This window comes from Vulpes vulpes, chromosome 6, assembly GCF_048418805.1.
Source record: "Vulpes vulpes isolate BD-2025 chromosome 6, VulVul3, whole genome shotgun sequence".
NCBI lineage: Eukaryota > Metazoa > Chordata > Mammalia > Carnivora > Canidae > Vulpes > Vulpes vulpes.
In genome coordinates this window covers 8,562,189-8,588,609 of record NC_132785.1, presented here as the reverse complement: position 1 = coordinate 8,588,609, position 26,421 = coordinate 8,562,189, and the positions used below count along the sequence as shown (strand labels likewise).

General features: G+C 36.8%; 1 protein-coding gene across 11 annotated transcripts in view; it reads left to right on the top strand.

Moving 5' to 3' along the window:
- Nucleotides 1-26,421, top strand: part of AKAP11 (A-kinase anchoring protein 11) — a 49,178-nt gene that overhangs the window by 8,736 nt on the left and 14,021 nt on the right. For all 11 annotated transcript variants that reach the window (XM_026009607.2, XM_026009609.2, XM_072760614.1 and 8 more), the window contains 7 exons: nt 4,933-5,042; nt 10,053-10,169; nt 13,138-13,185; nt 14,691-14,825; nt 16,191-16,458; nt 17,010-21,510; nt 25,235-25,390. In XM_026009607.2, the coding sequence (XP_025865392.2) occupies nt 4,983-5,042; nt 10,053-10,169; nt 13,138-13,185; nt 14,691-14,825; nt 16,191-16,458; nt 17,010-21,510; nt 25,235-25,390 (5,285 nt within the window). In that variant the 5' untranslated portion in view covers nt 4,933-4,982. The remainder of the gene's footprint in view (nt 1-4,932; nt 5,043-10,052; nt 10,170-13,137; nt 13,186-14,690; nt 14,826-16,190; nt 16,459-17,009; nt 21,511-25,234; nt 25,391-26,421) is intronic.

The window sequence follows — 26,421 nt, the reverse complement described above, 5'->3', positions numbered from 1 at the left end:
GATCTTCAGGGGTGAGGGCGGGTGTTAGAAATAAGCTGATCCACATGTGCACTGAAGTTTGAGAACCGGTGCTATAGGAAGAGAGTCAAGATAGGACAGAGACAAAGAAGGTGTTTGAGAGACTCCTTAGCTAGGTAACTCACGCTGTAAAAAGGTCAGGAAATAGATGTCAACTTTAAAATTTCTTAGGCTGGAGGAGAGGAGGAAAGACTTGGAAATACCTGTTTTCTGATTATGAAAGAACTTATGCACATCCAGAAAAAGAAAACACATAATTGTATCCACCCAGGTGAAAAAGTTTATACCCATTTAGTAGATGTTCTTTTTCACATTGCATATATATCTGTGCAGTCATACAGATTTTACACAAAAAATGAGATACTGTGAACATGTGCAAACTTGTCTTTTACTTAACGTATCATCTTCCCATATTATAGTTATATGACATTTCATAACATTAAAAAAGTCCCAGTTGTCATGAATGATGACTGTCATGAGTTTAGTCTATATCCATTACATCCTAGACATGTGCATATATACACACAGAGTTGCATGTGTATGTTAATTATTTTTTAATGACAAATAGCACCTACTGTTTACACTGTTCTGCAACTTGCTCTTTACCTTAATATCTTATGGTCATGTCACATCAGTGTGTATTGATCTAACTTTCCAGCAGCTGGTAATAATCAGTCCTACAAATGTAGTATGATTTATTTGAATTGATAGACTTCTAGATTATTTTTAGTTTTTTTTTTTTGTTTTAGTGAACATTCTTTTCCATATATCTTCATGAATTTTGTGCAAGTGTGTATGTAGGATAAATTTTAAGAAAGGAAATCACAGGATCCAAGATAAGTGTAATTTATTCAGAGTGTTCCATATGTCTGTTTTCTCTACTCCCTATAATTGTTTCTCTAATGCTTTCATCTGTTTTTATTCTGTGATGTTTCTTAAGACTCCGTTGGCGTTCCAGTGTTTATAGCAATATCCATTCCACTTTTTGGTTGCTTCTAAGGGGATTTCATTTATTTTATGGTATTGTTTTTATTTTTGAATTTATTATTCATTTTTAAAGATTTTATTTACTTATTTGAGAGATAGCATGTGCGTGGACCAGTGGGAGGGTGGGGGGGGGGGCAGAGGGAGAGGGACAAGCAGATTGCCCGCTGAGTGGGAGCACAGTGCGGGGCTGGATCCCAGGACCCTGAGATCATGACCCGAGCCAAAGGCAGGTGCTTAACTGACCAAGCCACTCAAGTGCCCCTATTTCATGGTATTGCTTTTCTATCCTGTATCTTTACTGAGCTCTAGCAGCTTGCTTTTCAGTTGCTTGCTTCATCTGTCTGTACTTTCTGTCTCTGATGTGCTTTCAAGAGAATGATCTTGATTCACTTTAATTTCTTTGACTGCAGAAAAACACACTTAGTTATTCCCTGCTTAGTACTCTTGTTTATTTACCATAATAGGGCACAAATAAAAAAAAAACATTCAGTGGAAAGTTTATTATCAAAACCCAGAGGTGTTCAGGGGAAAATACTGTGGTTTTGTCCCTCTTATGAAATGTCTAAAACTACATTCTAATTACATAAGATGGTGAAGAAACCCTGCTCTCTTGTTCTTTCTCTCCCATTTATCTTTGCTTCATTTCCAAAGATATGCTTTACCAGAAGTATGAGTCATACCATCTCGTGTTGGATTCACTTGAATGGACTGTCGCAAAGATTATTCTCTGATAGATTTTTCCCTTTGTGAGATAATATTTTACTTATGTGTTAAGTTAAATGCAAAGTGATAGAATAAGGTTCAGAGGGATGCCTGGGTGGCTCAGCAGTTGAGTGGCTGCCTTTGGCTCGGGCCGTGATCCTGGGATCCGGAATCGATTCTGGATCCCGGAATGTGGGACACATCTGAAGAACGAATGTGTCCAGGAATGGGACACATCTGAATAACGAATCCCACATCAGGCTCCTTGTGGGGAGCCTGCTTCTCCCTCTGCCTGTGTCTCTGCCTCTCTCTGTGCCTCTCATAAATAAGTAAAATCTTTTTTTTTTTTTTTTTAAAGAATAGGGTTCAGAAAATGAGTGAAGATACAGAACTAAATGTAGTTTTCTTTTTATTTATATAAATTCTGAGGTTCCATTCTGAAAATAGATAATACGGGTTTTGGGTGGCATGGTTATATTTGTCTAGATTTTTTTTCTTTCTTTAATATATTTCTTTTTATTCTTTTTTTTTTTTTTATCTTGTGTTCCTTCATAGGTCTCTTTGAAGGTTAGATTCCATTTGCTTTAGTGCTCAATTGTGAAGAGAGTGTTCTATCTAGGTCTGCTATTCAGGAGTGTTGTAGGTAGAGCAGTGGGGTAACTAGAGGTGTCAAATCCAGGCAGGATGTTGTCTCAGAGCACCCTGGCCTCCCCCAGCCTCCTTGTCACTGTTTCTTGTGCCTCAGGTATGGCTTGTCACAGCATCTTCTTCCGGTGAGCGGCTCATCTAGATAATTGGTGAGCTTTTTTTCTTTAGTGTATAAACTTTTCTTTAGTGTATAATCATTCCTTATGTTGACTTTGGTTAGTAGCTGCAAAGGTGATTGCTGTTGCCTGCCTCTTACCCCCCAGTTTCAGGAGTTAGAGAGTGAAGGTGCTTTGTGTGCTGCTCCTCTGTCCTTCGGTATTGTTTCTAGTGCAGTTGCATCATGTGGGAACACACCTGCGTTATTCAGTCACTCTCCTGTTTCTGGCATCTCAAGGACTTCTTCTTTGTCTCTAACATAAAGTGTGATGAACGAGGGACAGCTTTTCAGTCCTTTACACAGTCTAGAGGAGTGTTCAGAGTCTGGAGTTTGAAGGTTGAGATTTGAACCTCAGCTCTGCTGCTTACTGTGTGGGCCTGCATGAATCGCTTAACTTCCCCTGGCCTGTTTGTCTCATGGTAAACCTGGAGTACTGTTCTATCAGTCCTAAGGATTAAATGAGATGTTCACCTGAATCTCTTAGCAAAGCGCTTGGGGGCATTGTAAGCCCTCATTTGGACCCTCGATGCTTCAGGATCATTGCTTTCTTTGATGATAACTTCCCAGAAGAGGAATTATTGTTTTATATATAGCATAGGAATATTTTCAGAGTTTTGATGTGTATTACACAGTTGCCCACTGGAAAGGTGCTACTTGACTCAGGTGCCAAGTTCGAGAATTTTGTTTTTCTAGAACCTGTGCGTAGGCCTTCCTATTTTATATGCTTTATGTGGCGTTTAAGGCAAATCCCTTTGCTACTGAGGGTTGGTTTCTGGCAGTTGAAGGGAGCTCTGTGGGGGGAAAAAGGAGAGTGAGTTGGCCTGGGCAACTGGGCAAAATAAAAGGATTATTGTCTTGCTTTGACCATATAGACTTTTATACTTATACCTTGTTTTGAGAATTAGGCCCTCTTGATCATTTTGGTCCATAAGTAAATATTTTAGTTTTTCTTTTACTTATGATTTATAGTTTCCAAAGTACATCTTTAAATTATTTTCCATTTGATTCTTATGGTAAACTTCTCCAGAAAATAAATTAATATATACATTAAGGAAGCACATCCAGAGATATTGCAATTTACAAAGAGGAAAAAAAGCTAATGAGAGGTAGAATAGGGACATAAATGGTACTCTGAGTCCTGGTATATTGTTCTTTATCTTGTGCTTTTGGGACCTCCCTTGCCTTTCTCACAATCCTGCTTCAATTCTAGTCATTAATCAAATTCTATTGTTAAGGAAACCATTAGGATTAATTCTAGTTAAGAAGATAATATCATCATAATTCTTTCTTAAAAATTAGAATCTAGAAATCTCTAGAGGGAGGTGCAGGTGTGTGCGCACATGCATACACACTTTGGTTTTCTCTCACAGTGAAAGCATATAAAATTAGAACTCCACCAGCATTTAATTTCTTTGCCATTCTGATGGAAACTAGGTTGGTATTTGGTTTTGCATGTATATCTCTTATAGTGTAAATTTATATTAATCAGATGTCTTAAAACCTCAATAGGGTTAATTCTTGGTAAAGCCAGTTTGAAACTAATCATTTCTTAAATTTTATTCATTCAAATTTTTAAATTATTTATGATTTAGAATTCAGTTCCTTCTCTCATTCTTTACTATAATAAAATACTTCCCTTCCAAGTCTCTGAACCCAGGAGAGCTATATTACTTTGTTCTCCCCTGTATCCATAGCATCGAGCACAAGTAGATTTTAGATGGACCAAGGTACTGTGATTAGATGTGAATATTGAGTACTTAATGCCCAAGTTGATTTAAGCTCTCAAAGGTACTTTCTTAAAACATTGAAAAAAGTTTAAGTCCTTAGTTTTAGAGTTTCTTCCAAGATGTGTGTGCAGGCATGCATGCACACGTGTGTACATGTGCATGTGGTAGGTACTCTTAATCATTTAACTTGGATGTTTTTTGAACTCATTGGCATGCTGTTAAGATTCCTAAATAAGGAGTTTTTTTATGGGATTTTATTTGATATATATTTTGTTTGATTTTATTTCATATTCTCATTTGTATATTATCAAATATTTCTGCCCAAGAAATACGGAGTAGAGCATTTACATATCCACAGTGGCTGTAGGGTTAGACTGACTTTTGGGAGGCAAGAAGGCCGGGATTCTTTTGTGATATTTCGCTATTTCAGATTTTTAAAAGGTTTTCCAAATTCCAAACTTTCCTTATTAAGACTTTCAAATATTTTCTTATTTGCTAAAAACCAAAACACAAAGGCAGTGAGATTGAATAGATAAGGGCAAACTGCTTTATCATAATTTTTTATATATCAGATATTTATGTTTTTATTTTTTTTAAGTGACTGAATTTAAAGAAGGTATTTTAGGACAGAATGCTTGCCTGAATCACTAAAATCAGTAAATTAGTTGTTTTCCTTTAATATGTTTTCTTTAGGTGTTATATGGATTAATTCTTCATTGATTACATACAACAGCAATATAGTTATGGCGACCTTCCAGACTTTGAGAAACAGTCACATGAAGACTCGAGCATCTGTCAGAAAAGTAAGTTCACTGTATAGATTCCTTTAAATGATAGTTTTAAATAAAAATGTTGACCATTTTTAAAAATCTTGTTAAGCAGCTATATGGTATTCTTGTTTTAAGTAAATCTCAGTGTTGTAATTAGTAATATTGAAATCTTACAAAGATTGGCATATATGAATATAGAGATAGGAAGTCAATCAGCCTTATTTCCCAAAGATCACAATGCCTCCCCATTTCTTCTCAACAGATAGTTTTCTGCCTTCTGTGTTCTCAAGGTCTTCCATCTTTTAGCAATATAAGCATCAGGTATAAATTTTCTTAAGTACCTTTGCCCCAAAATATTACCATTTACTCAATTCAGTAACTATAAATTTGAATATTTACTTATTTTAAAATTTTTATTTATTCATGAGAGACACAGAGAATGAGGTAGACACACAGGCAGAGGGAGAAGCAGGCTCCCCATGGGGAGCCCGATGTGGGACTTGAACACGGGACGCCTGGATCACGACCTAAACAGAAGGCAGACACTCAACCACTGAACCACCCCGGTGCCCTAAACTGGAGTATTTATTGTATGCTAGGTCCTGTATTAGGTATTGGATAACAGTAGTGAGCAAATTAAATACGATTCCCTGATTTTTTTTTTTCTAGTCTGAGGAAGAACGCTCTCTCTTCCTCTTAAGACAATTTGGTTACCCTTCCATTTCTTGACCTCTTTTTTCCTAACATTTTATTGTGAAAAATTTCAAGTATACAGAAGAGCTAAAACCTTAGTACACCTAAACTTGCATGCCGACCACCTATACTTGACAGTTGTTAATACAATCGACCCTTGAACAACATAGGGGTTATGGGTGCCAACCCCCTCTGCAGTCAAAGATCCATGTACAAGTTTTGGCTCCCCCAGAACTTTACCACTGAGAGCCTACAGTTGATCAGAAGTCTTATCCATAACTTAAACAGCCAACTGACACATATTTTGTGTATGTCTTATATTCTGTATTCTTAACAATAAATTCTAGAGAAAAGGTAATGTTAATAAAATCATAAGGAAGAGAAATACGTTTACAGAAGTGAACTGTTTATTGAAAAAAGATCCACATGGAAGTGTACCCATGCAGTTCTAATCTGTGGTGTCCAAAGATCAACTGTATTTTATTTGCTCTGTGTGTGCATGTGTGCACGCACACATGTTTACTTTCTGGCAGAAGTACTTGAAAGTTACAGTCTTAATATCTCTTCACTCCTTGAATAGTTGAGCATGCTTCTTCCAGGGATAATCATATCCTCCCACATAACAATAATGAAATCATATCATATTCAAGAAAATTAAGTACAATTCCCTAATGTCTGATACCCAGACATACTCAGACTTCCTTTGTTACTCTTAAAATGTCTTTTTGCAGTCTTCCCTACCCCCAGCCACACTCCCATTTTGGATTTAGTCTAGGCTCCTAGGCCTTGAGTTGCACTTGATGCCTATGGCTTATTTTTGTTATTTTTGGTCTGAGAGTTTCTCCTTTTTTATTTATTTATTAAAATTAATGAATGACTTTTTTTTAAAAAAAAAGATTTTATTTATTTATTTATGAGAGAGAGAGAGAGAGAGAGAGAACGAGTGAGAGAGAGGCAGAGACACAAGAGAGGGAGAAGCAGGCTCCCTGTGGAGAGCTTGATGTGGGACTTGATCCCAGGACCCAGGGATCACAACCCAAACCAAAGGCAAATGCTCAACCACTGAGCCACCCAGGTGTCCCTCAAGACTGATGACCTGAGCAGATCAGGCTAGTATCTTGTATGATGTCCTGCATACTAGATCTATGGTATTTAACTTATTCCTCTCTCTTCTGTGTTTCATAGACTCTAGAAGTTAGATGTCAGAGCTTGATTAGATTCGGGTTAAACATTTTTGGCAAGAATAGTTGTAGGTGATGTGAGGACAGAATTTCAGGTTTCCCTGTGATCAGTGATGTAAAAATTGATCAGTTGATGAAAGTAGTAATGTTGCCTGCACTCCATTTTAAAAGTGTATTTTCCATTTTCTAGTTATCTATGAGATGATACTTGGAGGTGTGCAAATACCTTGTTTTTTCCCCAACAACTTTTTATCTAATATTTTTGGTATTCCTAATGACTGTTTCCTGAATCTTTTATTTCTTAGAACCTGCAAAATGATGATTTTCCTAATGTTATCATTTCTTTTATATTTATTACCTAGAATTCTTAAAGAAAAGCTTTCCCCCATTAATCTTAAATGAACTATAGTATCTCCTATAAAGATAGGGTAAATGCCCTTGAATTACCAGTTTTCAGGTTAGTGATTTGGTGGAATAGGCAAATGAGCTTATTTCCATTCATTCATTCAATTTGTATTGCTCTGGATTCATGGATTTTAAAAATTCTGTATTTTACAATCTTTTATTTATTTATGGTCATTTATTCATATATTCATTTAATTTGCTCAAGGGGTCTCAGACATGGTCCCCTCTAAGCTGGGGCCTATGTCCTGTTGTGTTAGGCTCTTAATTCTTTGGTTGTTTCCCTATTTCCTGGGATAACAGATTAACCCAGTTTCACCTTCTACTTTCCTTTCCTCAGACTTGGAATTGGCTATTTCTCCAAAGAACCCTTTCTAGTTTTTAGAAACCAAGTACTCTGGGTACTAGGATTGGTGTCCATATCTCCTTCAGTGTCATGAGTTTACATCAGTAGTTTAGGTTCAGATTTCATGTTTTTTTCTTTTCTTTTTTTTTTTTTTTTTGAGTTGTTTGTATCCTAGCTTAAAAACTTCCAGTCACTAATGAAAACAGAATCATTTAAAATTCAGAATATTTTTAAGCCCACAGAAAAGTTGAGGAAGGAAACCAGTACAATGAACACTGTACATACCCTTCACTTAAGTTCACCCTCTATTAACATTTTGTAGTACCCATTCTGTGTATATAGAACACACATGTGCATGTGCACACATGTGCACGCATCCCTCTCCACACTTCCCTTTTGAAACCATGTGAGAGTAGGCTGCAGACATTTCTTAAGAATATCAGCATCATTACTACCCCTGAAAAAATTAATTCAATGACCTCATCTAGCATGCGGTCCATATACAAATTTCCCTAATTGTCTCAAATATCTTACTTTTTACTTTGCTCTTCATCTAGGTTCCAGTCAAGATTTGCACTTTATTTGGGTGTTGTGTCTCTTTGGTTTCCCCCCAGTATCACCAGATATTTCCAATATAAAGATATGTATCCTTTATAACTGGTACAATTAACAAGTAATCTGTAGGGTGATGCTGAGAGTGTGAGTAGCTTTTAACCCTGTGATAGGATACATTGATAATCTTTCCCTAGATCAGTAATTACATTGGGATTTACAAATAGCATTTAAAAATTTTGTCATTCTGTCCATATTTGTCATCTAGCATTCTTAGGTAAATTATGTGTTTTTCCCCCATCCCCTATTGTTTTATCTGTCCCTTGTAATGGATTCAGAGATTTAAAAAAAAAAAAAAATCCAGTTGTAAGATTCCTAAATTTGACTAGTGGAAATCCTTCAGGTTGGCTTTGCTTCCCTTTTTTCCTTTTCCTTTTCCTTTCCTTTTTTTTTTTTTAATTTTAATTCCAGTATAGTTAACAGTGTTATATTAGTTTCAGCCATACAGTATAGTGATTCAACAATTCTTTACATTACTCAGTGCTCATCACAGTAAATGTACTCTTAATCCCATTCACCTGTTGCTTCTGTGTTCTTTTGAAACAGCTTGTTTAGTCCCTGAGCACCTACTTGGTTCCTGTCACAATTAAGATGTCCCCCCCTGCATGTCATACTTTCTCTGCCTCTAGCCTGGAACCAGCCATTTTCCCAAGAGCTCTAGTTCTTTTTATTGGCAAGTGATATTTAAAAACCAATATCTTTGTCCTGGGTGTGCTCATTACTACTGAGGGTCATTGCTTCTGTGATGTTTTAGTAGAAAAATGCAGTACATATGTTTAAAGAATCCTGAGTTAATATTGGTCATTCATATTCATATTTGATATTAGATTTTTTTTCTTTACTGCTTTGGTTTCATATGGATCTTGTCTTTTAAACCAGAGATTTCCACTAATTTCTTATTTATTAAAATTAGCAAATATTTATTGAGTTCATATAGTATGTGAGGTACTGAAATCTGAGGAAACAAATTGAGTAAAACAGAGTCTCTGACCTCAATAATTTGGTTTATTTCCTACCATTAAATATGAAAACACTCATGATAATATGTTGTGATATGGATTAAATGCTCTCAGTGTGCAGATAATACATTTATTTTGATGAAGGGGTGGGAAAATCTTCACAGGTCTTGGGCTGGGTAGGATTTCTACAGGGAAAGATTAGGGAGTAAGGACATTTTTAATAGAAGAGCAGATCAGTAAATCAGCGGAAGGAGAATAAGGTAGAATGAAATTAATGTTCCTTCTCTCTCTGACTATAATACCTATTGTTTTCTTTATGTAATTTTTTCCTCCCTCTGTTCCTTTGTATTTGTGACCTCTCCCCCTCCCTCATTTTATCATGGATGCTTTAGGACCCCTGAAAGCCTTAGCTCAAGTTATTATCTTTTTTTCCATCTCCAGCTTCATTATGAGAGTAATCACTTTTGTTTGCATGCCTTATTATAGCATCCACATTACCTTACTCCTTATGTAATTGTCACTTCTGTTCTGCCAGTGACTTGGGAATCAGGTATGCGCTCTGTTGGGTTTTAGTGTGGGGTGCAAGTGAGTGAACCCAGAATGGGGGCCTTATGAGCTTCCAGGAGATCGAATGGCTGGGCAACGGTATGTGTTTTGAGCACGTGGGACTCTACTTGATTAAGCCTTTTGTTGGTTCTTCCTCTCAGTTCAGTGAGGTCCGTATGTATCCACAGGTGCCAAATGAATATTAATTGGAGAGTTAGTGACCCTACATTTAAAAATAGAATATCTGCAGGATCTTTTACCCTGTCTCAGAATTAAATAAGTTAAGAATATCTTTTATTTTCAGAGCTTCAGTGAAGATGTGTTCCAGTCTGTCAAGTCTTTATTACAGAGTGAGAAGGAACTATGCACTATATCAGCAGAGGATTGTTTAAAGCAGGATGAACATGCCAATTTGACTGAGGTTTGACCTAATACTTTATGTATCTTTTCTTAAACACAATGTATTTTCACGCTTCCTTGTAAAGCTGCATCATCTATTTTTGAGTTGCCTAAAATCTCTACGTATTAATTCATGTGTGAGAAGTATCTGTTTTATATATCAGCTGACATAATTGTCATAGTGTGTTATAATGAGCATATTTAATTCCGTGCATTGGCATTGTTAAACACTCACTGGACATACAGCACAGTATTAGTTGATTCCTGCTATATGCAGTAATTCATACTTTAATGCTAAAATTTTCTGCTCTGGGACATGAAATATATACTATTCTCATATTTATTTTTTGGTTATTGTTAGCTTCCTGATTATTTAAGTTCAGTACTTTGATACAAAATGAAACAGTAGTGATAAATTCGTTTTGAAATTCATGTATTTATTACTCAGGATATACTATTTGCTCACCTGCTTTTGCTACATCAATGTTTCCAGTCTTTGTTTGGACTTACTACTATGAAAAGAAGTAAATTTTTTCCTGCAGTATAAACAGTCTAGCAACACATTCATGTCTTGAAATAAGAGAAGTAAGGTATTAGGTTGTTCAAGTTCAGAAGTGGTAAGTATATTAGTTAAAAAAGAAAATTTGTTTTGAAACCAAGGATCTAATATAAAAGTCTTGATTGTTCTTATTTCGGGGAAGGATTTTCTTTAACATCCTTGAGAAACTATATTTGAAGTAGTTCCGTAGGATGGTGGTGAGCATACCTTTTAGGCCTCTTGTGTTCTCTGACTTGAGCCTTTTCCTTCTGTGTCAGCTAATTTCCAGGGCTCTTGACTTTATCTTCTCTGTTATCCCTTCTGCTTTACTTTAGTCAAGCTGAGCTTCTCTTAATCTCCTCAGTTGTTGCCAAGTGTGGCAAGTCTCCTGTGTCCTTCTGCCCTCACACAGTTTTCCAGCCTGTGTCTCTCCAGCTGCTTACGTAGAGCCTTTCTGAGCCCACATTCCTTGGTGAGGCATTCCTCAATCAATGGGAAGTATAAGACTGCTGGCATCTTCAAAACCCATGTCAGCTTATTTTCTCTTTTGTATTCAGTAAAAGGAAACTTGAAAGAATAGAAGGAATTCTGTCTCACTTGAGGGTGTGCGTATCTCAAAGTATTTTTTCCAAGAAAGGAAGGAAGTTCATTTTTGTGTGTCTTTGTTATTGCATGTCTGTGATGTGCAAGGCACTTTCCTCCATGTTTTCTGATTAACCCTCACGACTGTGGAAGTGGAGTTGTACGGCTTAAGTTTTGCAGATGGGGAGCCTGGCTCCTAGAGCCTCACAGTTTACCTAGAAACCTGGAAATTGGCTGTAGCACTTTTGGGAAGTGATAACCATAATTAATCAGGATAACGATCCTGGGGTAATACAATATTCTGACTTGTTTGTGAGTCATCAGAAAGAGACTGAGTGTCGCTTTATGTCGTAACTATGCTGCTTTCCCTTAATTCTTGAGAATTGATTGTCCATATTGCTGTCATTAGAGTATTTATATTTTTAGTCACAGTACTTGCTTAGTTGACAGTTTACCATGCTGACTTCAAATGGAATTTTTCTTTTCTTTTCTGTGATATCAAAGGCATAAAGGGAATGTACATTTTTTAAAAATACTTTTTTGGGATTATAAAAGTAGTACATGATGCTTATAGAAAATTAAGAAATACTACAAGCATATAAAAGAAAATGCCTATCATTAATTTTATGAATTAGGGGGAAAAAACCATGGTGAACAAAGAAAAAAAAATAAGATCACTTATAATTCCATCTAGAATTAATCACTACTTACAGTTTGGTGTATTCCCTTCCAGTACTGTTTTTCACATGTATGTTTTTAAAAATAAATAAGTTTGGAATTGGGTGCATACCTTGTATCATTTTTTCTGTAACTTGTCCTTTTTACTTAGTAATGTGACCTTTTCTCATGCCGTTAGATATATCTTTTTAAAGACTTTATTTATTTATTTGAGAGAGAAAGAGAGCATGAGCCAGGGGAGAGGGAGAAGCAGACTGTCTACTGAACAGGGAGCCTGATGCAGGGCTCATTCCTGGGACTCCAGGATCATGACCTGAGTCAAAGGCAGACGCCCCACCAACTGAGCCACTCAGATGCCCTGCCATTAGATATTCTTTAGAAATTTAATTTATATAAACTTCTGCAGAGAAATCACTATGTAAGTGTTTTGAAGGAATAAGTGGTAGTATCACAGGGAGTCAATAAGGAGTTTTGGGGACCTCCCCAGGGAAGGCCTTTCTTAGGGGTTAACATTTAAGTTGGATCTTGAAGAGTAAGGAGGAGCAAGGTATGGAAACATCCAACCAATAGAGATCCACGTTGAGGGGGTGTTATTGCATAGCTCTTAGGCAAGAACATGCTGGGTATGCTCTAGACCCAGAAAGGGGGCCCATGTATATGAATGAAAGTGTGGGAAGGTTGAAAGCACTAGCTAACCCAGAGCCTGGGGGCCTCAGTTAGGACTTGGCAGTGGGAAGCATGGAAAGGTTTGCCAAGGGAGTGACATTATTATCAAGACCAGGTGGGACAGGACTGTAGTAGTGCAGATGAGAAGTGGTGGCAGGGGAAGTGGAGAGAGGAACATGTATGGGAGATACATTTGTGGAGTAGAATTGATGGAACTTGCTAATGCAGTGGATGTGGGGAAGGTTGAAGAACTACATTATGGAACCATATCTTTGGTGAAAAAGCTTTGTGATTATCTTTGAAAAAACTTATCATTTTGTCAAAGACAGGATTTTAAAAATGTATTTATTTTTAAGTGAGATATAATTGACATGGAACATAGCGGTTTCAGGTATGCTTCAACATTTGTATATAACTGAGCATTTTAATGTTTTTTGTGTGTTTTTTTATATCTCAGCTCTGTCAATCTAATTGCAGTAAGACTTAAAAACTCAAGTTAATGGAGCTTTATTCCTTTTTTATTCAGGTTACATTTCTAGGTTTTAATGAAGAAACAGATGCTGCTCATATACAGGTATAGTCAATTTATTGAACTGGAAAAGACCATGAGAGATTATTTGGGACAAATTTTGAGGCCATGAAATTTGCCTTATTTAAGAGCCCAAAATTTACTTAAATTCATCTGTTGTTATTCCTATTTAAAGCTAAAAGACATTTTGAGATCACCTTTTGAGTGTGCTTTGGGCATTTTCACTTTTAGCATTTTCAGAATATTCTTGTTACAGAAAGTAAAGTTAGGAGACCACAAAAGTAATTTATCTGAGAAAGTTGCAAACCGCAGGCTAACTTTTCCTCCATTCTGTGCAGCATAACGTAGAAAGTGAGACTTGTATTTTAATTTGAATAGTCTTTCTAATCTGACTTTATCAGATTATTATGTTTTTAATTGAGCTAGAATAAAATTTAAAAGGTGAAATTTGTAAAAAGTAATGATTAACCAGTGCAAAAATTTTAGCCTGATCTATGCAGGTGTTTACAGAGAGGCTGGTAGTTGAGATTATAATCAGCAAAGGAAAGCTTCACAGCTATGTATTGGTTGAAGCTTGTGTAGATGTGATAGGCATACTTTGTTTTGTTTTGTTTTTACACCTTGTGCTGCTGCTTAATATTTGTGATTGCCATGGGTTTCCTTTTGTGGTAAAGTGTCTCCCAGTGGACCAAGTAATACTGTTCACTTTTTTATGAATAATGCCTATCAATGAATAGTCTGCTGTGTGTCTCCCTTATGCCCTTGCCTGAAGGAAACTATTTAGACAGAAAGCACAACAGAAGACATACTCCTGAGAATGTAAGGCTGAAAAGAGAAGTGTTCAAAGTATTTCTCTCTTTTCTCTACTTCCTCTTTAAGAGTTACTGATAAAGTCATGTTTATAAAGGAATGTATTCTACGAGGGGTCAAAGACATTCATAACTCTTTCCCTGGGTAAAGTATTTACATAAAAAGGGCAAATGATAAAAAAAAGGAAATCTCTTTTCTTTTCCTTAATATCTTCATAAAATTTTTATTCAGAGTCTAGAAAGATAGATTGGTATTTTACAATACCAGAAAAATAGATTGGTATTTAACAAACATAAAACTTAAGCTCTAAGAAACACCGGCCATTGGTAAGAATCCTTATATGTAGGAAATACTCCATGGTTAACCTGAAGATTGCAGGTTGACATTTGTAGCTAAAAATTATTAAAAACCTAATTGTCATGGATGCATGAGGTACTCTGTAAAAATGCTTTTGCACTTGATGTCAATATTTAAAAGGCTATAGAAATAGGTATTAAAATATTTTTTTTATTTTTTATATATATTTTTTAATTTTTTAAAGAAATATTTTAGTACATTTTATTTTTGAGTTTAAAAAATTGTGTAAGATAAACTACATATGTTAACTCTTTTGAACTGGAAAATGTATTAAACAGTAGACCTTACGGTTTTTGGATAAGGCCCACATTATAGGAATCTTAACAAAAGTGTTATTTATTGTATTACTGGTTTTTTTTTTTTGTATTACTGTTTTAAATTAGGATTTAGCTGCAGTTTCTGTGGAACTTCCAGATCTTCTGAATTCATTGCACTTCTGCAGTCTAAATGAAAATGAAATCATTTGTATGAAGGATATAAGTAAATCATCAGATACAAACGGTGGTCCTCTAAATCAGGTAATTTTTATATATCCTTTCTAATGTGTTTTTCAGGGCAAATTTTATAAAGACATTTGATGAAGAGTATTAAACTTTTAAATGCTTGGATGAAGTTTCTTTTTTTTTTTTTTACTGGTATCTCAAGGAAATATGATTAGTCAGAAACATAACTCAGGAGGCTTTGAAATCACTGAAAGATAGGATAATTTTGGCCATAGCTTTAAATTAGATTTTTCATGTGCGAAGTTCCCCAAATGATATGTAAGTACATATTCATTTTTTTTCTGAAAATTTATTTCTCGATTTCTTGGATTTCTGTCTTTTTATAAATACTACAGGAACTTTCCCCCCCTTTACGGCCAATTCCAAATTTATATATTGTGTTCAGTGTTTTGGAGAAATTACTTTAACTCATTTTCTGTTAAAAGAATTTAGTATAAAGATATCTGAAGATATGTTTTTTATTTTTAAATAAAAATGTTACCATTTCAGACAGGTAGTTAGTTTTATAATAGCATTTAGTTCTTTAAGTATTACCTTGTTGATAATGCATCAAAGAAAAATGCTTTGCATGTTTTACCTCCTAAAAAGTGAGTTAGTAGGTTTAAAGTTTGGATTACTTATTCCAAGTATAAAAGACTACTATGTTCATTACGAGGTGTACAGATAAAAGTAGAACTGGTTGCCTCATTTCTTTAATTATGTTCTTCATTTATATTTATTTACTAGGATTACAAGAGGTGATTAGCTATTATATTTAATTTCCAGCTCTTGACTAAGTCATTTGTCAATATTTGCATTTTTTTAAGATAATGTGTATAGGGAAAAAATCTGATGATTCATATTTTTAACCAGCTTTAAACATTATTATAAAATTGTATTATAATACTAGGGAAATTTAGGTAAAAGGAGGGGAAGATTCTTTTACAATAGGAGGGCAGGTGGTATCATGCTAGAAGCTACTGGAAAATGGGGTAAAAATAGAATAGAACCTGCTTCCTGCCCTCTACCAGTTTACAGCGTGGTTGGTGAGCTAGGTTAATGAACAAGGAAACTCTTGGCGATGTATGCTAATATAGGAAAGTGTAATTGCCAAAGATATGGATAGAAAGTTCTGTAATGTTATTTAAGGATCTAGAATGGGTCGAATTTGAGTACCGATGAGAAAAAGATTGGGAGAAAGAAAGATTGAGAAGTGACAAATGTTGTAGAGAAAGAAGGAAGAGTTAACAATACAAAATTGGGGAGCCTTTCAGGATACACACATTTCTGTTTTTCCCTGAGATTGTGTTTTTTCTAGGCTTCGCTTCCAGATAATATGCTTTGTGTGTATAATACATTTTGAAAATAAAATTATTTTTATCATCTTTCATCTTCCCCAAGAGTCAGCATTCTGGAATGCTCTGCGTCATGAGAGTGTCACCTACATTACCAAGACTCAGAATTGATTTTATCTTTAGTCTCCTAAGTAAATACGCTACTGGTATAAGATACACCCTGGACACATATTTGCATCAGAAGCACCAACTTGAGACTGCTAAGGAAGACGATGATGATGACACCAACCAGTCTGTGTCTTCCATAGAGGATGACTTTGTCACTGCTTTTGAGCACTTAGAGGAAGAAGAGGCCTCAAAGCCATATAATGATGGTTTGTTCTTTACTAGACTTTTTCATGAAAAAATAAAAGTTTAACATTCAGTTTTACTAGTTTTTGGGCTGACTTATTAATTGAAATTCATCTTGATATTTGATACAATTTAAACATTCTAACTTTCTTTTTGATTCTGCAAAAAATTTTCTTGTGATTCCTAAGTGCATTTAGTTGTGCTGTTTCCATTTGCTATCTGTTATGGGTAGTACTGTTCAAGCACTGTTTTACTTCATTACATTAAGTGTTTGGACCATGCCTGGGTTAAAATTTGAGAAGAGTTAGCTGGTAGAGGGATCATATTAGTGTTTCTAACACGTGTGACAAGGAGCTAAGCATTTCGTAGACCAAGTATTTCTAGATGCGAGGTAAAATGAAATTATTTTAGTAAAAGGTGTATTTGCTCTCAAGTGTGATTTGGGATGAATCTGGTAAACACATAGTGTAGAAGACAGTTAAGCTACGAATATATATTTCATGCTTGAAGTCTATTTATTTCCATTGATATAAGCTAATTTTTAAAAGATTCTGTTCATTTTATTTTCCTATAGGAATAAATATTACTGCAATAAAGAGCCAGTGTGATGCTGCTTCACAGACTTCTTCTGGTCACCATTTAGAAACCCATGATTTAAGGATTCTGGTTAGTTCTGGGAGGCAGAAGTCATTGGCTAACCCTTCAGCTTCCTTAATAAATGTGCTGGGACATAAAGAACTACCTTCTGTGAAAACTTCAGTCACCACGTTAATTTCTGAGCCTTGGATCCAAAAGAGTTTCTATAGGTCATCTAATGCTTCAGATAAAGGTAGTGATGCACAGAAAACATTATTTTCTTCTTCCCCTGCTTACTCTTCTGAATCTGAATGCTCAAGTCCAAGTCCTGTTATTTTCTTGGATGAAGAGGGTTATCAGAAAAGTTTAAAAGCAAAACTTGAGTTACCTAAAATTCCTGTGATGAAAGATGATATAGAGGATTCAGACTCAGAAGTAAGTGAATTTTTTGATAGTTTTGATCAGTTTGATGAACTAGAACAAACTTTAGAGGCTTCTTGTCCATTTCCAAAAGATCCTGTCCTAGGGAAGCCATCGCAAAAGAAAGGACACAAACATGAAAAATCTTGCTCTGTAACCACTACTATGAATCCTCAAAAATTCAAGTTTGATCGTCCAGCTCTCCCAGCTAATGTTAGAAAGCCAACTCCTCGTAAACCAGAATCCCCTTATAGTAACCTGTGTGATGCCCCGGATTCACCTCGCCCAGTGAAGGCGTCAGGGGAAGACAGTGGTTTGTTTAGCCCTATTCGATCTTCTGCCTTTAGTCCTCTTGGAGGCTGTACTCCTGCTGAATGTTTTTGCCAGACAGATACTGGTGGAGATAAGATTCATGAAAATCATGATTCTGTTTATTACACCTATGAGGATTATGCAAGTAGCATTTCATGTGAGGTATTGGGCTCAGTTCTTCATACCCAGCACAGTCATGCAACCTCAAACATTCATAGTATTAAAAAGGGAGAAAATAAAACCATAGCTCTTAAGAATGGAAGCCTTGATCAAAAAAATAAATCTAAAAATACATCCTTGATGATTAAAGATAGTATTCAGAAATTTGCATCAGATCTTGTGGAAAAAAGTTTCGGCAGTGCATTTAAAGACTTACAGAAAGGAGTCTCTTCATGTACCAATGCGTTGTGCCACTTAGCCATCAAATTGACATCGTCCATTTTTCAGATAGCATTTAATGAACTGAGAAGGCAGTGTGCATTTTCACTGAGAGAACGTGCCATTAGCAGTCTGGCTAATTTTTTGGTGAGCGAAGCTTTATCAAATGCTTTACAGGATTTACAGTATGTAAAGAAGCAGATATTCACAAACACAGTTGCTAGGTTTGCTGCAGATCTTGCCGAAGAGCTTGTTTTTGAAGGCATCATGGAAGTGTGTCAGTTTTCATATCCCCCAACACCCACGTCTCCACAGTGTTGGTCGTTGGACTGTGAAGACAGAGTAGTAAAGTCATATGCAAAAGACTTATCTGAGTCTGTAATACAGGAAGCGTTTATTGAGCTTTCACAAGTTGATGTGACATTCACAACCAAGGCAGCAGTTAGTGTTTCTACAGATAACCTAAAGTGTGCGAGCACAGAAAATTTAGTGCCATTGACACAGACCTCCACGTTTTCCCCTGCTTTTAACAATCAGACAGTTATGGCAACAAGACCCATGCAGGAATATAAAAAGGAATACACAGTACAGCAGGCCTTGTTTTGTACTTCTGGAGTTGTTACTTCTATACCAGTGCCCTTGGCGGGAAATGCCCTTCTCCCATATCATATTTCATCTAATACATATCAGGCAAAGTCTCTTCAGTCATCTGATGGTAATAATTTGAATGGTGATTCTCTCCAGACACATGTTACCACAAAAAACAAAGAAGAGGAAGTAGCATGTCTCAGAAATATTTGTTTACCCTCAGACCACAATCCAGGTAGCCAGAAAGATTTTAAACCAACTAATGATGATATTGAAATGCAAAGCTCTTCAAAATTACCAAGTGATCCTGTGATTATTAGCAACTTTTCTACAGCAATGGTGCATACGATTGTAAATGAAACGCTGGAGTCAATGACATCATTCAAAGGCACGAACACAGTTGATGAACACACAGATTGTGTAACTACAGCAGTAAAGGGAAAACCCTTTGCTTTTCACTCTGACCAAGCAACACTGCAACTGAGCGAAGCTAGCAATAAGGACATGTTTGCTGATCAGTTATCTAAATCTATTCTTAAACATTCCATAGATAAAAGCAAATCAGTGCTTCCAAATGTAGATAAAAGTGCTGAACACAAGGAAGGCTTGCCTATTCCCAGAGAAGAGTCACAATGCCCCAGATTTCTTGATCCTCAAGATCACTTAACCCACTGTTTGCTTTCAGTAGGAAAGAATTGTGTTCCAGAATGTAAAGGTTCATCAGCTCACGGATTTTCTTTAGAGACACTACCACCTTGTCCAACAATTGTAGGTCAGAAACCTGATTTGAAGGAAGTTGCTAATAAGGACAAATCTGTGAAAAAACATAATTTGAATAATACAGCACTTGAGCCCTTGGCTTTTGGGCAAGAACACCCTTTTCCTCATTCACATACTTTGTCCTCCACAGTGCTTACATGTGTAGATGGTTTGCATGTGGAAGATAAACAGAAAATTAGAGACGGAAATGTAATACCTGGCACTCCTCCATCCACTCCTCTAGTGCCATCCCAGGCTAGTTCTGAATGGGATATTAAGAAGTTAACCAAAAAGCTCAAGGGGGAATTAGCAAAAGAATTTGCACCTGCTACACCACCCTCTACACCTCACAACTCGTCTGTTGGTAGTTTGTCTGAAAATGAACAAAATACTATAGAAAAAGAAGAGTTCATGTTGAAACTCATGCGATCTCTTTCAGAAGAGGTTGAAAGTAGCGAAGACGAAGAGCACCCAGAAGTGGATGTAAAGTCTGAGCACCCAGGGAAAAAAGTTCAATTTGCAGAATCATTAGCTACCCACATAATTTCTCTCGCAACGGAAATGGCCGCTTCCCATTTAGATAATAAAGTCATTCAAGAACCCAGGGTTAAAAGCCCTTGCTTAAATGTACAAAGTCAAAGAAGTGTGTCACCTGCTGTTTTAAATTGCTCAGAGGAAAATTTACAAACATTACGCAATTTTGCAGGTGATATGGCGGCAGAAGTCATTACAGAAGCTGAGAAAATAGCAAAAGTTAGAAGTTGTATCCCTTTCAGGCAAAGGAAGAATAGTTGTTACGTTGATGGTGGCCGAGATGATAGATCAGAAGAGAAGTTGGAAATGGAGGCTGTAGCATACCCACGAGAAGGAGATCCATTCATTCTTTCATTACCACCAAATCCTTTTATGTCTGGTCTGACGTATAAGTATCCCAGCTGTGAAAGCGTCACAGACGAGTATGCGGGTCATATTATCCAAGTGCTAAAACAGGAAGGCGGCAATAGTGAGTTAATAATGGACCAGTATGCCAATAGACTTGCTTATCGATCTGTTAAATCAGGATTACAAGAAGCTGCCAAGACAACCAAAATGAAGTGCAGCTCAAAAATGTTTCCCCTGCAAAGCTCACAGGTGAAAACCAAGAACGAACTATTAATATTCCTAAATAAAGAACACCACCAAGAAGTAGATAAAGAACGACAAAGCAAAAGAAATGGAGGTTACCTTTGTAAAAATCAAACCTGTGAATGGACGCGGGATACATATAAAAATGAGTGCTCTGAACTGTATAATTATTCAACCTCTTTAGCTCACAGCATAACAAGAGATGTCAAAAAAGAGCTGACAACGTCTGCGGTTGGCTTGCCAAAATCCTTAACAGATTCTTGCCTTTATGAAAAGTCTGGATGTGATGAAGATACCAAGTCTCACATTGAGCCAGAATTTCTTCAGTCTCTTCAGCCTCCCTCACAAAATCACAGATTTTATCACAGTACAGGCAACTTAAATGGATATGGTCATGGAGAGAATGTTGTTCAAGCTATAGAGCAGTATGCTAAAAAAGTAGCGGATGACACTTTAGAGCTCAGTTTAGGATCCGCAGTTTTCCATGAGTCTGAGTCCACGAAAGCAGCTGATAGGGTCACTTATGCGGAAAAGTTGTCACCTCTCATAAGTCAAGCTTGCAGATACTGTGACCGTAAAGAATTGCACGATTGTACTGGGAATTCATCTCAGCACATTTCTAGACCGGATTCACTTGCTAGCGGTAAGCCGGTTTCTGTTTCGAAACTTAGCAACATCTGTCAGGAGTCTAGGATTTTTCACCTTGATGTCCCACAAATTCATGTTGGTCTCGATAAGAAGACAGTGCTTGCTGAGAAGATAGTTGCTGAAGCTATTGAAAATGCAGAGAGAGAGCTGAGCAATACCAGCTTGGCGGCTGATAGTGGAATCGGACAAGATGGCATTAGCTTTGTTGAGAGCCTGACCACAGAAATAATGACATCGGCAATGACGAATGTTGGACGCGCAGTTAGCAGGTGAGTTTCAGATTTCCTTTGGGTCTTATGATAAAATGAAAAGTTACTCAGTCATATGTGTCTTAGGTCCTGTTCAGAACCCTAAGTTAACAAATCTTCCCTACTACATTTGCGTGGTGTTTCATATCCTGTATGTCACTCTCCATCTCTGTTGTCTCATTATCCCCCTGACCGCCCTTTGGGGGAAAGTATTAATCACTTCCTGAACTAGAAGAGGAGGCTTAGGGATAGTCACCTTGCCCCTTACCCCCCCACCCCCCATTCACAGAGCTGTGAAGTAGGTAAAGCTGGATTGAAGAAAAGCCAGAGAGTTGTAGACCACAAATGCAGAGTATCACTGTGATAGATAATGTCTCCGAGATTTCTTTTTTTTTTTAAAGCAGTGTTTTCTTTCTCTCACAAAGGTAAGTTTTCATATAAAGAGGATAATTTAACGAAACTGCTATAAGGAAGAAAGCTTTAAAAAGCAGTAATTGGAAGTCTCTGAAGACTTCTGTTACTGTTCTCACTTCTCCGGGTAGGTGCCTGTCTAAGGGGACAGTTCTCTTTCTGATGACCTCGCATGTTGTGTTCTTCAGTAGCTGTGCCTTGTGCTCAGTGATTCCAACACCATAGTGATTAAACTTTTCACCTTTAGCCTTTTTTTCCTCCCTGGAAAGCATCAGGACCAACTTATGTTCTTGGTTTGTAGGATTTTGTTAGGCCCACTGGACAGAGAAAGTTCCTAGAGTTGAGGTGGAATTTAATGGCATCACATGAGTCTTCAGATTTTTTTTTTTTAATTTTTATATATTTTTAGTAGCTTTTGTCAGAGCCATGGCAAGGACTGCCTCTCTTCTTAGCCATCTTAAAATAGGGAGATGCACATATAGGGAATATAAGAAATAGTGAAAGAGGTTATAAGGGACAGAAGGGGAACCAAGTGGGAAAAATTAGAGAGGGAGACAAATCATGAGAGACTCCTAACTCTGGGGGAAAAAACAAAGGGTTATGGAAGTGGGGGTGGGCGGAGGGTTGGGGTAACCGGGTGACTGGCACTTAGGAGGGCACTTAATGGGATGAGCACTGAGTGTTACACTATGTGTTGCCAAATTGAACTTAAATAAAAACAAATACCCATCCCCCCCAAAAAAAAGAAAAAAGGAAAAAAAATAGGGAGATGCAGTTTGGCCAGGACCCTGGAATCCAGTTGTTCTGTGGCATCTTGTTGTGATGTTTCTGGTGAACGAAGGGAGGTCTCTATTTTCTGTAATCAGGCAGCTTCCTTTCTCCTAGAGCAGGGGTTAGCAAACTGACTCTCAGGCCAAATCTGGCCACTGCTTGTTTTCTTTTCTTTTTTTTTTTTTAATTGTCTGTGAGCTAAGAATGGTTTTTACATTTCCTCCGTGGTTGATAAAATAATACTATTTTGTGACGTGAAAATTAGATGAAATTCAAATTTTAATGTTCATAAATAAAGTTATACTGGAACACAGCTGGGCTCATTAATTTATGTATTGTCTGTGGCTGCTTCTGTGCTTTAACGCCAGAGTTGAATAGTTGGAGTAGTGAGATGGCCAACAATGGTTGGGTGTTTCCTGTTTGGTCCTTTACAGTAAAAATTGCAAGCCTTTGTCCTCGACCCACGTTTCCTTTGTTCATGACTACCTGTCAGTTTTTAATATGGTGACGTATAGTAAGTGGTTAATAAATACGTGAATGAATAAGGTAGTAGACTAGGCTTTTCTACAACTGAAGTAACCCTCCTCAAACAAGATTGACCTCAGGCTATCTTAACTGTTTCTCCCTGTGCCTCTCCCCAGGCTCTAGTAGGAAAAGAGACTCCACCCTAGATGAGAGGAAAATATTGCTATCGATAGCTCAATATTTTTACTTTCCCTTCTGGCTCCCTTGGGTGAGTAAGTAAGCCCTCGAGTTAATTCCTAGAAGCTAGTGCTGCCCTAGTCGAACTTTTTATCAAGGCCAGTAGAATATTACTTTGTATTTCTTTCCTCTTTTGTCTTCTTAATAATTGTATAGGGTTCTATAAGTGCTGATTATTAAAAGCTGACTCTAGTGTGTACAATGTACTGTTTCCCATTTTCTATTTCTGAAGTTAAAATGGTTTGCCTTTCAAACTTTAGAGGGATTCATTCAAGTGGATTATTTTTAAAGGTGTCATTTGGTGTCCCTTTTCTTGTAAATGTTTGATTCATGAAAATAACCATAAATATTTCACAAAGCTGTAAATGTACAGAAGGGTGGTATGTGGGTGGTATGTGAGTGTCGAATGGGGAATTACATGGTAGTGCATTTTTAGCAGAGCAAACATCTAAACTATATTGTGAGCCATTATTTCTGAGCCAGAATAACCCAGTAGTCATTAAAACTCTTCTCTGGACATCATTTAGTGGGTCATTTCAACCAAAAAAAACATTAGATTGCAGCACATTCCAAAAAAATGTAAAAAATTAAAAAAAGAAAGTAGAGGTCTGTTACGGCTCAAAACTATAACGTGCCTGTCCAATGTAATTCCAGTTGCTATATCTTAAATATAAAATAAGGATAGCCCCAGAGGAGAGTGGGGCAGTTCAGGATTTATTCTGGGCACTGGGGATACAAAAATAAGCAAAACCAGTAAAAAATATGTGTTCTCTAGAACTTACATTACAGTGGAATAAGACAAGTAAAACAGCGAAGTGTATCACACAATGGTAAGTGCTTTGGAGGAAAACTGAACCAAGGAAGGGAATGGGGGCGAGGGTGGTGGTGGTGGGTGGCGTGGCAGGTGGGCACGGGTTGCAGTTTTGAATAGGCAGAGGGGGAAGCAACACTGATAAACATTTGAGCAAAGAGCCAAAGGTGAAGGGAGAATAAGTCGCACTGGAATTGGGGCAGAGGGTTCCAGGCAAAGGGGTAGGATTGTGCATGTTGGGGAAGCAGCACAGAAGCAGACGTGCCTGAAGTCAGTGGGCTGGGAGACTAATAGATGGGAAGAGATGGAGACCAGGAGAGGCTGTCATACCAGCGAGTGTATTATAAGGATTTGGACTCTCATTCTGATTGGTGAGGAGCTGTTAGAAGGTTTTGATCAGAAGACTAACATTTTTCCTCTTCATCTTTAAAAATATCATTTTAAACTGCTGTGTTGAGAATAAAATATAGAGGGGGCAATTGCAGTAATTGAACAGTGGCCTTTCTCGTGAGATGGGATAAAAATATAAATGTCTTTTCATTGGAAAAAATAATGAGAACTGTTATGATCCGTGCTCAGAATCTTAAAGAGATTTGGCTAGTTTGACTCGAGGCTCGATTGACAGTACTAGAATTCCTCAAACTACATTTTTGTTGTTGTTGTTGTTCTTCAAGCCAGAAAGAGCTTCCTCTCGGTACAAAGTACTGTCTTAAAATGTAGGTGATCAATGTAGGAACGTGCGCTCCTCTGCAGTGGTGCCAGTTGAAAGTATGAATTGCTTGAAAGAGAATTCAGATCAACAGAGCATTTGGGATGGATCCATAATAGATATAGCTCATTTAATTTTGAAAGTATTTTGCTTTCCTGCAGAGTCTCTTTATTAGCAGACACAAAGGGTTGAATGGGCCACTGGTGTGGCTGTAAAGATCGATTCTTGTTTTTGTCATCTTTATCATCAAATTGATAGCTTTAGAACTCAGAATCTGAATATTTCGGATTGAAAATTTTTTTCCCTTCTCCCCCATTCCTTCCTTCCTTCCTGTTTTTCAGTCCAAAAGAAATAGAAGACTTACAGTCAACCGAGTCTTTCGGCAGCCAGCAGATGAATCTCAGTATTGGTGATGACAGCACGGGTAGCTGGTCTAATTTAAGTTTTGAAGATGAACACCAGGATGAAAGTAGCAGTTTTCATCACCTAAGTGAAAGGTAACTAAATTTGTGCATGTGATTGCATAGTTTAGGTCCTCAGACCTCAGAATTATATTCACACGGGGTGTTTAAAAATTAGAAATTTGCCATTATTTTCAGAATGTGTTTTATGGTCTATAATGTAGTTCTAATAGTTTTTTTTTTTTTTTTAGTTCTAATAGTTTTTGACATTTATTAGATACCATGATTAGCTAAGCTAATTTTCTTTGGGTGTGACAATAGCTGATGTGAAAAATATTGCATTCGTTTGATTTTATACCCTTAGGATTTTCCTGGACTTTCGTGATTTTTGAGGAAAAAATGTATTTCTCATTTCAAAAAATGTTTTTCTTTAGAAGCTGAAACAAAAGACAGTTATCTGTAAAAGTTATCTAAATGACCCTGTAATTTTCTTGTTGTTAGTAAAAGTAATATCTTTCTTGGGAGGATTCCTCATTTACCCTGCTATCCAGGAACAAAATGGCCGGGAGCATTTATACTTGAAAATACATAAACTTCTTGTAAAAATATGGTATTGCACAGCGGAAGGCATTTCCCTGGTATATAACTTGTCTTAGTTAAAGACTGTAGTAACAGTCTTTAGCATATTTTATTAATTATGATACATTTGTTTCTTACATTCTTGACTCTCTAAAGGCATTCCTGACTAAACTATAAAATGCCATAAATTTTTTTATCTGCATTAATTGATAATTGGAATTAATAAATGCCATCCAGGGCTGAGTCTAGGGAGAGGAAAAGGTCCTAGTTTCAGCCTGTGAGAAGGACCCTGTGAGGCTTCAGTTGAACAAAAACCCTTGGAATTGACATAAAAAGAGGAGGAAGTGAGAAGACTGTGGGAGGAGGGGAGGAAGGGAAGGAAATGGCTTCTCACCTGCTAAAACACATCATCTCAGAGCATTTTGTTTGATACTTGGATTAACCAGTAAGTATTAATATTTGTATAAAACATCTGTTTTGTCATAGTTTCTTAAAATGCTATGTAAACCACCAATACATCTTAAAATCTGGGTCAGGGACGCCTGGGT